Source organism: Periplaneta americana, chromosome 11, assembly GCF_040183065.1.
Source record: "Periplaneta americana isolate PAMFEO1 chromosome 11, P.americana_PAMFEO1_priV1, whole genome shotgun sequence".
Classification (NCBI taxonomy): domain Eukaryota; kingdom Metazoa; phylum Arthropoda; class Insecta; order Blattodea; family Blattidae; genus Periplaneta; species Periplaneta americana.
Genome location: NC_091127.1, coordinates 147,806,852 through 147,820,054, shown reverse-complemented (window position 1 = coordinate 147,820,054; position 13,203 = coordinate 147,806,852). Strand labels below are relative to the sequence as shown.

The 13,203-nt window shown below is 35.1% G+C and overlaps 1 protein-coding gene across 3 annotated transcripts in view; it reads left to right on the top strand.

Moving 5' to 3' along the window:
• Window positions 1–12,873, top strand: part of LOC138709440 (carbohydrate sulfotransferase 5-like) — a 585,125-nt gene extending 572,252 nt beyond the window's left edge. For all 3 annotated transcript variants that reach the window (XM_069840209.1, XM_069840207.1, XM_069840208.1), the window contains one exon: window positions 5,495–12,873. In XM_069840209.1, coding sequence (XP_069696310.1) covers window positions 5,495–5,813 — 319 coding nt within the window. In that variant the 3' untranslated portion in view covers window positions 5,814–12,873. The remainder of the gene's footprint in view (window positions 1–5,494) is intronic.
• Window positions 12,874–13,203: the final 330 nt, after the last annotated feature.

The window sequence follows — 13,203 nt, the reverse complement described above, 5'->3', positions numbered from 1 at the left end:
ATAGACCTAAAAAAAATTGTGGACTCATTCTCGATCCCACAGTCCGTTTTGAGAACAGCGAGGAACAACCTGGAGAAGTCTGCAAAGAAAAACGGGCAATTTATCTGCCATGTTGCAGCGATTTGGGGACCAAATATAACATCAAGACATGGGACATTACAGGAATTATTATAGGGGCTAGAGGCACAATCCCACTGGAGTCCTTAGAAGTCTTCCGAAAATTAAAAGTTCCTGACAGCACCCTGGACATGATATCCTCCACTGCACTGAAGTCATCGATTAGCATAATTAATCATCACTTGTATTTTTTATAAAATGTAATTTGTCTTATAGCCTAAATTGTTTGTTACATTTTCAATAAATTTCTCAATGATAGCCTACCTAACTAGGGTTTCTATTAAAGAAAAAATTGAATTAAATATAAATATTCATTTAGAATTGATTAGGAGGCCGATTATTAAACCTTGGTTGGGACAGCTATCAACTATATATATATATATATATATATATATATATATATATATATATATATATATATATATGCCAAACATATAATAATAAAATATCCTTCTGTTAATAAATGATGAACAATTATTTCTTGATTTCGGTGACATAACATTAATTTCCATATAGCCCAGTAGATCTGACAATTCCTCTGCCATCAGCTGATGGTCGGAATTCTCATTAATTTCTCGAGTACACGCATCTAGTGTAAAAACAGAGCCTTTAGGCCGGGTGCACACAGAATCAGACGCGACGCGACAGTCGCGAGCAGACACAAGGCGACACGAAGAGACAAAATCGAATGACTGCTTGAAGTTCGTCGTGAGGAGACTGTCTGATAGCTGCAGTGTACTGCGCATGCGTTAGTAGTGGCTATGATTGCACGCTTTCATTATCTACAATACTATATTGTTGTGTAGTGCACATTATTCATAATGGAGCTCGATGCTGATAAATTAGGTGATTTAGTACAGGAAAGATACATTCTGTACAATCTTTGAAACAATATCACGAGAATAATGTGGTTTCTGAAAATATGTGAAAAATTGCAAATGAGATGAAAGCACCAGGTGAATAATAATTTATAATAATAACACTGCGTAACAAATGTTAACATTTTTTTGCGCTAGGCATGTGATATATGTTTTCTATATAATTTGAGCCTCCTGAATACGAATATGACAATAAAAACAGTTGTTGGTTACGGTTTTTGAGAAATTTTGGAATTTATATCTATTCAAAATATTGTTTTATATAATGACAATAAGGCTAAATATTCACTGTTCAGACAGCTTTCTTTTTCTGCATTTTTTTTTTACACTGGGCATTAGGTACATCACGAGCTGAAGTCCAACAATAGTCTGCTAGCATATTGGTACTCCATTGTCCTTGGTATCTTTTTTCCATAGTTGAAATTTCTTGATGGAAGCGCTCATCATGCTCATCACTGAAATCGCACAATTCTCGGGGAAAAAAGTCAAGATGTGAGTGAAGGAAGTGAATTTTCAGGGAAATTTTACAACTCCTAGTTTAATACGCCAACAGTAAATTTTTCACTAGTTCTTCATAGTTCTCACTTCTACAGTTATCCAGAAAATTAATTCAACCTCCTCGAATGCAATCCAGACGGCTGTCTCTTTTCCTTCCAGCAAAGATTCGAAGTGATTGTCCTTCATTATTTCTCTAATTTGTGGTCCATTGAGAACTCCCTCTTTTATTTTTGAATTACTAATAGCAGGAAATGTTAAGGAATGCGCGCTGGTCCAAGTCCTCATGGGGGAAGAAATTTTCTCATGAAATTTCGGCCAGTGTATGGGACCGGTGCCCACCTAGCATTGTGATGTACTTGGGGAGCTACGATAGGTAGTGAAAGCCAGTTGCGAAAGCCAGATATAACGACTGGGGGGATCATCGTGCTAACCACACGATACCTCCATTCTAGTTGGATGATCGTCCACCTCTGTTTTGGCACGTGGACGTGAGGCCAGCAGCCGGCTGGTCGGTCTGGGCTCTTTACGGGGTGTAGCGCCACGGATTATTAATAGCAAGAAATTTTTCCTGGATATTTTTAAATGCTTCAGTTTTATAATTTATCCCTTTAACAAAATTCTTCATTAACCCTAACTTATTGTGTAAAAGGGGTCAAATTACTTCGCTTTGAGCTACAAGGGGTTGGTGTATAATATTTTTCTTCCTTGGTTCTAGTGATTGTCGCTTTATTTTATAATGCTTATCTCGAGCGCGATTCCACACCTGTGGAGTAATGGTCAGCACGTCTGACCGCGAAACTAGGTGGCCCAGGTTCGAATCCCGATCGGGGCAAGTTACCTGATTGAGGTTTTTCCGGTGTTTTCCCTCAACCCAATACGAGCAAATGCTGGATAACTTTCGGTACTGGACCCCGGACTCATTTCACCAGCATTATCACCTTCATTTCATTCAGACGCTAAATAACCTAGATGTTGAAAAAGCGTCGTAAATAACCCAATAAAATAAAAATAAAATATCTCGAGTGCGACTGTCCAATTCGTACAGAAAGCAGCAAAATTTTGTGTAGCCTAATTGCATTCTAAAAAGCAATGCTAAAACCTTCAAATCCGCACATATAAACTATTCGTATTTTGAATATCATCATTAAAGCACACTTTAAAGAAATACAAGCCTTACACGGAATAGTAACACCACAGAAATATCCTGGTAAACTGAAGCGTTTTCATACGGCGAACCTGTTTCTTCCCCTCCAAATGGAACCGAAAAGGGCAATAAAACAATTTCCGCTTCTAGAAGTGGATTTGACATGGTGATATATTGCAAAATATAAACTACAGTAATGTAATTAAAGCTCACGGTGAAAGAAATGCACATCTCAAGTAAAATCAGGTTAACTCAAGTGAATTTATACCGCTACCCTGTTTCACTTCCTCGAAATAGACTCGTAGAAGGGTAATAAAATAATTTCCCTTTCTACAAGTGCTTCTAACATGGTGCCCTACTTATACTAATATTGTTTTCACATAATGGGTCTTCACATTTGTAAAACAAAATAGTTATACACGAAATACGGTGATTTTTTAAATAAAATGCATAGAAAATTAATTATATTGTGCATCTCGAAAACCCGAAGTGATGGAACATTTTGCTTGTTATTTATTAATTCAGGAGGTCGAAATTAGTAAGAATTTGTTAGTTTTATGTCTGGTGCAAAATGACTGTTGACCAGTGTAATTTATAGTAAGCCTAATTCTCTGCTCTATACTATCATCATTATTGATTTAATATATTATTTTTCTTTATCGTGAGTCGTGAAGTAGTCATAAACATAAAAAATGACGTTTGTGCAGTTTTTTTTAATTTTAAGACTCTTTCAATCGTATAGAATTTTAGGAGCTTGCGTCCGTAGGAAATAATAAGCAAATACAATAGAATTTTTCATATAGACAGTCCTCTATTATTGACGCCATTTTCTAGCCTAGGCCAGTTTTCCAATCCCACACAGCCAGCAAATCAGTTGTTGCGAGCAGACTGTTTTAAGCTGTCGCGAGGCGTCGTAAAGCAAAACGTAGCGTCGTGCCACGCCGTGTCGCGTCGCGTCTGATTCTGTGTGCACCCGGCCTTAAGCTGTTTACTGCAAATGGTGGTGGTGCTCAGTGTGCCACCTAATAACAGCTGATCCTGTATTTAGTTATATTTTATTAGGGGGACCAGATACCTCCTATCTTAACAATGTTAAATTTTCAATGTTTTGGTACACTCAGCTCTTAAACTACTGCAGATACAGAGCTGAAACTTGTAGAGGTTGTTTTTCGATACTTTCTCTGTCCATTAAAACATTTAAGTTGGTTTTGCTCTCATGATCTTTCTCCATGATTTTTTTTCCTAAATGTCCAAAATTTGACATCATTTTTTATAATAAAGGTTTTTTCCGACATTTTTTTTCTAATTCTCATAATTTTACATTTAATGCAAAGGACATCACTATGGAAATATGTGGTGAAAAAATTAAGTTTCTATCTGCAATAGATTTCACGCTGAGTATATTCAAGGTCTGAAAAATGCCGAAAGGATATAAATACAGTAAAACCTCGATAAGACGCGCCTGCTTATTATGCTATCCCGTGTAATACGCTTTTTTTGTCCGGTCCCTGCACATTTCATATATAACGCCTTTATAAAATATCCCGTTTGTTGCACTCTAGTCCCGCATAATACGCTGTTTTTGTGGAATATTTTTGATGTAATTTTCAGCAATGTACTGTAACAGCAATGAAACATCTTGGTAATTGAACTTACTGGTGCCATTAACCTGAAAAGTATTGGTATTCGACCCTTTACCTGCGCATTTAAACCTTCATACTTCATACCTCAGTATACCCCACCCTCTTGTTACGCTCTCTTATTCGACTCCTTATCTGCGTGGTTAAAGCCTACATACAGTTACAATACCTCACCCTCTTGCTAACCCCCTCTCTCAAACAGTATTCCTCACTCGGCCATAATAAAATTCTGGAAATTTTTGCTGGGCAGTTTGTTGTTCTTTAGTGTATTGAAGTGTCTGTGAATGTGATTACAATGAGTGTTAAACAAAAAGCCCTTTCTGTGTCGGAAAAATTGGAAATCTTACGAAAGTACGAAGAGAACAGTACTCTTACTCAGAAACAACTCTCTGATGCATTAGTAATCCCATCATCAACATTAAGAACGATAATAAAAAATCGCTACTCAATCACTACAGCTGCGATGTCAGGAGGATGTAATCGCAGGAAACTGAAGTGTGGTAAACATGAGGACTTGGAGAACACGCACACGGCAAACAACTATAAATGGCTTCTTTTTTTTTTTTTTTTCCGAAAGAATTAAGTACAGTACCGGTACATATTGTAAATGTTTTTGACGTACAGTACAGTAATTACATAATGGAGTAATACTATATTACCTTTCATGAATCATGTATTTCAATAAAGAAAAATGCTAACAGACACTGTATATAAGTCAAAATTAGTATACCCCCCTAATACGCGGTCCCGGTTAATATGCGTTTTACACCCGGTCCCTTGAACAGCGTCTTATCAGGATTTTACTGTAGGTTAAGGAAAGTGGATGTAGCCACAGTGTAATTTGCATACAGTTATAAAACTTTTGAAAAAGGACACTTGCTGGAAAGAGTTCAACGCTAATATTTTGAAATATTAAATTTGAAGTGTCATTGAACATAAATTTTACAAAAAAAAATTTTTTTTTTTTATTAAAGTCACTTAGTTGTATCTGGTCCTCTTGATAAGTTAATTGTAAAAAGAAACCCTGTTATATGTTACTACTTATTTCTTTCTGCTGGGGTTAAGTATATGATGTATGGTTTAAATGCCATTTCAGAATATAAAATAGATAGATATATAAGTTAACTGCAACCACCTTATACTGTAAATTATACACGACCCATCACTGCTTTAAAACTAAATTAAGTTCACTTAAGAGTTAAATTTATCTTTTCCAGGGCTGTGCGGTATGAAGATCTTTCATTGGATCCACACAAGAGTGTTCAGGATCTGTTCCGATTCTTCGGTTTAGACTTCCATCCCAATATTCAGCTCTTCCTGGACACTCATACGAAAGTGAACGTAGGTGGTGTGTCGAGTACATACCGCAATTCTAAGTCCGCCCCTTTTCATTGGCGTCAAGACCTTACCTTTTCTGAAGTACAAGCTATTCAAAGAGCCTGTGCCCCTGCTATGCATTATTGGGGCTACCGAAGAGCTGCCAATAGTTCTCACCAAAAAGACTTCAATCCACTTGGAGAATTTTCGCTCTCTTAGTTCGCATTTAATTGTTAGACAATCAGGGATACAAGTTTCCAGGTGATGTGAGTTATTTTCTCACACTTAAACGTTGGCTATGGTATCATTCCTTTTTAAAAAAGATGAAACTATATCACTAGACATGAAAGAAAAACTGAGAGTGATGGTTTAGAAGTACCTGCATTCCTTAAATTCATTTGTGTCATTAATTCACATGGTGCATTTTCAACGACCTGGAGATTATTAAAAACTGTGACTTCGACATTTTGTAACTCCAAGTCAGGGACTTCAGATGTTATCAATCTGATGTGATCGCATCGGTATTAATGATATGTGCCATAGTTATTTTTGGCATCAGCACCTTCTTCGAAATGTATACGAAGGAAAATTTATATCCAACAAGTTTTGAAGAAGTTTATTGATGTTGGACAGTGCACAGTTTTATGGATATTATAAGCTGTGATTTTCAAAGTTGCATTAATTTGTGAGTAATAAAATAACAAAGCATGACAAAAATAAGGGCATGATATTTATCATGCGTAATATGTGCCTATCAGTGTGGAAATGTAAGGTATACATGTGTGATGTTAAGAATGGAGTCTAAACTACAGTTTGTTTCAACTTGTATAGTACTGGTACACATAAATAAACATGGTTCAAATCTGATAGAAAATGACGGTAAGATATTCCAAGTAGTTCAATATATTATAGGAAATTTAAATTATTTGTTTTATTATTTCTGCTAAGAACATCTATTAAGTATGATTGCTGATAATGTTCATTTCCTATTTCGTTACATTGTTATTTGCTCTTGTTACATCATCTGGTAAAGAGCTCTCACATGGTTTTGCAAGTTATTCATCTTTCGTCTGATTCATAAAGTGTTTAACTATTGATGATAGTTCAGAGTTATCGGAACTTAAATTTCTTACAACATTTATTTTTATTGACATTTGACTAAAAGTTTTATAATGCTCATATGAGCACAATACCGGTACTAGCTGTACATGTTTCTGCGACTGATTGAATGAAATTAAATAGAGTAACTTATCCTTAACTTCCAACTCAGCTGATTTCCAAAAGGTACCAACTCCAAAAAGTACAATTTTACAAGAAACGAAAAAATTAATTTGAGACTGTAAATTGTATCAGATCTGAATTTAAGTTGGATCAACATGTTTAAGATCGTTAATTGAGTTTATTCTACGAAGTATTTCTGTTATTGATGTTATGAAAGTGACGAATATTAGGGCTTGGCTGATCAAAAAATAGCAATTTATGTTATGAATAAATTATGACATAGTCAAACATTGTTACTAACTAAATTATACTTAGGTTCTAAAATATTCTCAAGTTACGTTTGCATCTCTATTGTAACATCCTTATCAGTTATTTCATTATCACTTTTGTCATTGCTCTTTCAAGTGATCTTTCATTTATAGCTTCACTATAGTAAGTCAATTGATGCATTGTATATCCCATTTCTCTTATAAGGTGGACTGAATAACAATCTTAAACTACATGGTAGAGAGAAAGTGACTTCATTATATTTCGACGATTGCCGGTACATTGTACTGCACTCGATGGATATATTGAATTTTTTAGCTATTTTATATTGAAAATTACATATATTTACCAATTTTGTAAATATGTAAATATATCCTTGTCAATATACTGCATAATTTAATACAAAAGCTGTAATCTTTCATTCTTTTATACTACAGCTTGAGTTACAATATTATGATTGTCATTTATTACAGAATTTCATAACAGAATGTATGACATTTATGAAAGACAAATTAAAAATTAACTGGAAGGTAATAATTGTGGCAATTTGCTGTCATTCTGCAATAATATGAAGCTCTTTACCAGTGATAGTTCTTTATCATGTGTTCTGATTTATATTGAACTGTGATGAACATTACAGCCAACTCCTACTTGTTCACAGTCATTCAGTGCAAAATGAAATACGTATGTGTAATAGACTTGGGTATTCTGAATAATGTTGTGTTTTTTTGTGACACCTTAAATGAGAGGTGAGTAATAGAATACGTACTTCATATGTTGTGTTTTTTATGGCACCTTAGTTGGTCCTTTCTTTTATAAAGAATGTTGTCTGTAACTTTGTTTGTTTAACTTACTATTTATCAACAAGGTAACAGATATCAACGTTTTCATGAATTGAAAATGGAATAAATGACCGTCAGAGAAGAGAGGCAGGCTCACATAGCTGAATAAACAGGAGTTGGCCTTTGTAATGTGCATATCTCTTGACAGTGTGATTTACTTCAGTGATCATAGCACCATTGTGAAAGGAAAAGTAAGTCATAATTGCTCACATGTCTGCCTCATTTTAGTATTAAACTAAAAAATGAATCCTATAAGAACTACTGTAGTTGCAGAGATGAATTTTATGATATGAAGTATTTATATGCTTTGTAGTATGAACAAAATTGAACTTGTACTATTAAGACTGACTTAATATTGGGACTATAATCAATGCTTGTTTTCAACAACGAAACTGTTATTTTTCAATTTTATCCTCGTTAGAGACTCGAATGTCTGTGATTTTGGTAGAAATAATCAATATTGACATTCATTTGCCCCACTAGAAGCTTGAATGCAGAGTATAAAATAAATTAAGAAACATAATCAAACTTTAGACGCTACAGTAAGCAATATTGCAACTAAAAGAATACATCGGTATTGCATTGTGTTTACCCGAATCATGCCACCATTGCACTGTATTTCCTACTACTGACATTTTTCACACTAAAAAGGTTGTGAGTAAATTTACATTCATAGAATAACAATTGGCATTCATACAGTCCACTCCGTAGATTAAAAACTCAAAAAAGTTTCATATCCATGGTTCAAGAATTAAAACAGAAATGAATTAAATACTATTATAGTCACAATCATGCCATGGTATTAAGCAGTGCTGACTAAGATCAGACGCTATGGACAGTACTCTATAACAGAGTCGCCAGTATGAAAGGATAATTCCGAGCCTTTGGCGTGAGACGAACTCGATAGCTCAGTGGTAGAGCGCCTGACCGGAGAACAGGAAGTCGCAGGTTCGATTCCCGCTCGAGGTTGTGAAATTTTTCTTTCATATCATGGCATGATTGTGACTATAATAGTATTTAATTCATTAATATGTCGCATCAACGGACGTATATACGTCACCCAAACATCGTAAGATGAAGGTTACATTTGTAAAACAGAAAATCAACATCACGAATTTAAAAGAAAACTTACAAATTAAACCAAACGCTTTAACACTATTAAATATAGAGTATAATCTAAATTTAACACAAGAAATATTGAAATCAGAAGTAAACACTGAAATAATGAAACAATTGTCTTTAGAGACAATTAATATTAGGTACCCTCCACAAAATTGGCTTCATTTATACACCGACGGATCCTTGATCTCCAGGGAACAAGGTGCAGGTGCAGGTGTTACGTGCTGTCTCTTCTCATTTTATAGATCTCTTGGATATGGAACAACAGTTTTGATGGAGAAATCACTGCAATAAGTGAAAGTCTCAGGAATCTTCTCTGTCACATCAATAAATTTAAAAATTCAGTTATATTGTCAGACTCCAAAGCAGCTATTCTATCAATAGTCTCTAGACACACACCTTCATCTCAAACAGCAGAAATGAATAAAATGCTCTCCCAACTAATAGCACTCAACAGAAGAATTGCATTCCAATGGATACCATCCCATTGTGGAATCCTGGGAAACGAGAATGCGGATGCTTTAGCAAAGAAGGGCAGCACTGCTACTTACAGACCTGTTACTAAATCTACGTATTACTCTGTGAAAATATTTATTAAATCTACACACTTAGACTTCAACAAACAAAATTTGATAACACAATCTCAAGGGAAAAAATGGAACTCTCTGCATCATAATCCACAGTTGATTCCCGATTTACCACACAAATCATCCGAGCTGCATTTAGATTGGCAACAGGCCATGATTGTTTGGCCAAGTATCTGCATAGACTTGGAATATATCAGTCTCCTAACTGTCCATTGTGCAACTCAAATCAAGAAATGGATTCAGAACATCTCAAAATCTGTGCGTCAGTGGCTAACCATGACAATATCTTTGAAAAATATTGGAGTGCAAGAGATCAAATGACTTTGTCAAATGCCTAGCATTAGAAAACAACAACAACAACATTCATAGAATGGAGACATTCCCAAAGTTGTAAATAAATCGACATATGTTCATATTAATTTCTTAAAAGTAATGTTTTCATTTTTTTTGTACTATTTTTCTCTGGACTTACTCTTTAGTCCTGGTATTCAAAGAAATCCCACTATTAGATGCAGTTCATCTGTCTCATGTTGACCGAGTCATCATACATAATTTTTAATTTATATTCTACTATACACATACACAAATTATACGCGCAGAAAATTGGTGAATAGCTTGGTAACAATCACAGTACCTATTCAGTTTTTTTCTTAAGCCAGTAGTTAAGTCGCTGATCCTGGAAAATTTACTACAGTGATAAAGAGGTTATTTTTCACTTAAGACTAGTGTTGTCAGACGTCTTGGATTTGTCAGAATTGTTCTGGATTTTCATGGTGTGTCCTGTGTCCTGGATTGAGTTACATTTGTCCCGGAATATCAAAAAAATGGAAAAAAAAAAAATACAATTTTCGCTCATTTTTATAAATTGTTTTTAAAATTCCTTCTTCATTTTTACAAGTCCCTGTTCAACCTATGTTCAATATCGTCGTCAATATCAACTGGTGCCTTCTATCCAGTTGTATTGAAATAAAAACTATAATAGTATAGACCAGGGATGGCTCTACAATAAGAACTGCAGAGCTGCAGAACCACCATTTAAATGGACCTGAAAAAATTAAAAATGTAAAACGTGCTTTTATGTAATCTAGTTCATTGTTTCATTTATTTTTCCAATTCATTCTCCTTCGATTCGAGATTTTACTGTCTGTAGGAGCCTTGAACTGCTCGAGAATTTTAGCTGTAGTGTACTTTCGGATCTGTGATCGGCAGCTGCTGGAGCTCAATGTAGGGTAGTCGGCAGCAGAAAACTGGTTTTCTTCACCGTCCCATAAGACTGCATTAGAGCTGCAGCCGAAGCAGCTCTCTCCGAATATACAAAAGAACGGCCAACACCCTCATCTCTTTATGATCTGCGTTAGAACACGTAGGCTTCTGGACTACTGTATATCATTACAGTTCCAGTGTGTTATAGTACTGTGGGTGGTGTGATGTGATTAGTCAGTGTGTCTAAGGAAATATTTTATATTAGAAATGAATGAAATGAAAACCTAATCGACCAACCCTTTTCGAAATTAAAAGAGAAATTGCATGTTAACTAAAGACATTAGGACGTCCTATACAAAATTTAAATATTGACATTTCTGGAAAAAGTCGAGGAAATCATGTACGCTACTGGTCATTTTAATACCGAAATGTGTAATGGAAACGATTGGTTTTTTGCTGCGTTCATGAAAACGCTTTCTCCCCCACCCGTGTATTCTGTTTAGAGGAGAAAATACCTGGACAAACACCGGAGTGAAGGATTTAGTTAATTTGACTTAAAAAACTAGAAAAGCATGTGGGTGACATCTCCACTACGTGACTAGTTGTACCAGGTGGGAGAGGTGTAGCGGCCGAATGGTTGGAGTACAATTTCAGGTGCACAGTCAACTTCGAGAAGGGGCTGTAATTACACGCGTTATCCGATTTAGATGCAATAAACAGCATGCGTTTGCTAAATACACTATTTTTCATGCAGAACTGCCAACCTTTGTAACCGCGGGCCACTACTGGTATAGACTACTGTAGTCTGTACTAGGTAGGCTTATTATACAGTATCTTTATTCTTTAGTCTCTTTGGAAGTTGATTTATTATAATAGAATTTAAACACTGTATCACGAATTTCTTCTGAATACAACAGGATGTAATATGATATTATTTTTTCAGATTTTATTAATAATTCAAAGGAAATTTCATAATCTAGGAAAAATGTAATAAAATTAAAAGTTTGGGATAAAACGAATAAAATCAGTTGCATTGCAAATTGAGTTAATTCAAATGTGTAGTTACATTAAGGCAGGAACGCAGTATCATCAGCTGTCCTGGATTTCTGATGAGAGAATCTGGCAACCCTGCTTAAGACATTAAAACTCTATAATCACGTTCCATTACTGTTTAACAGTCCTTGTTTATTTTTTTCTACTCCTTTGTAATTGGCAGACTAGATATAGATGTAATATAATGTAAAGTAACTTTTATGAGGTTTTAGACTTCCACGATGATTGGGTGATGAAAATTATTGTATGTTTCAACCTTGAGAGATTTTATTTCATCAAAATTTCCCTGGATCCTATTGCGCGAAATTAGAAAGAATGTAATTAATTGATTAACTAGCGGACTTACTCGTGTTACAGCTTACAGCTGTTTCAGTGCTTCACGCACCATCGTCAGAGCCTACTAGATCATGGCTTCATCTCGAACTTCTCTGCCTGTTATGTGGGTGTGTTTGATTGTTCAAAGGTGTTGAAGAGTGGAGTCAAATAGTGTGTGTGTACTGAAATTGACCATACATACAATAACATAAATGCAGACATGGAAATCCTACACATACAACCCAAGAACCAAAAACTCAACACATTAGAACAATACGAAATATACAAACACACTAAAACACACCCCGATCAAATTCTCAACGCACAGATCAATTTCAGTACACACACACTATTTGACTCCACTCTTCAACACCTTTCAACAATCAAACACATCCACATAACAGGCAGAGAAGTTCGAGATGAAGCCATGATCTAGTAGGCTCTGAGGATGGTGCGTGAAGCACTGAAACAGCTGTAAGCCGCACAAATCTTACATAATTAACACGAGTAAGTCCACTAGTTAATCAGTTAATTATATTCAAGTGTTAAAAGTAGTGTACGCAAGATTCAAAATGGATAGAAAGATTGCTTACTTTGTTGTATGGTATCCATCATGTTTGGCTATCCCAATTAACTAGACAAAGGATAGGCTTACTGCACCAAAAACAAAAACTGATTATATGGGTATAGCTAACTTCACGTGACAGATACAACTGACATTAATTGATCAGGTTCAAGAGGCTACTTGTATAAATATGTAAAGAACAAAGGTTTCCTTTATCTACTTGTTTTGATGAATCAAGCATAATGAACAAGTAATGTAGGCGACCATTGAGGTCTTGGAAAATAAAACTCTAGGATGAAAACTTTAAGTACCTACTAATCTTGAAACGTCGTAGAATTTAAATGTTACAGAGTTGAAAAGCCCAAAATCTTCATATAAACTGGCTTTTGCTATTCTTTCATAAGTACCAATAGGTTCCATTGTTTCGACCATTATCA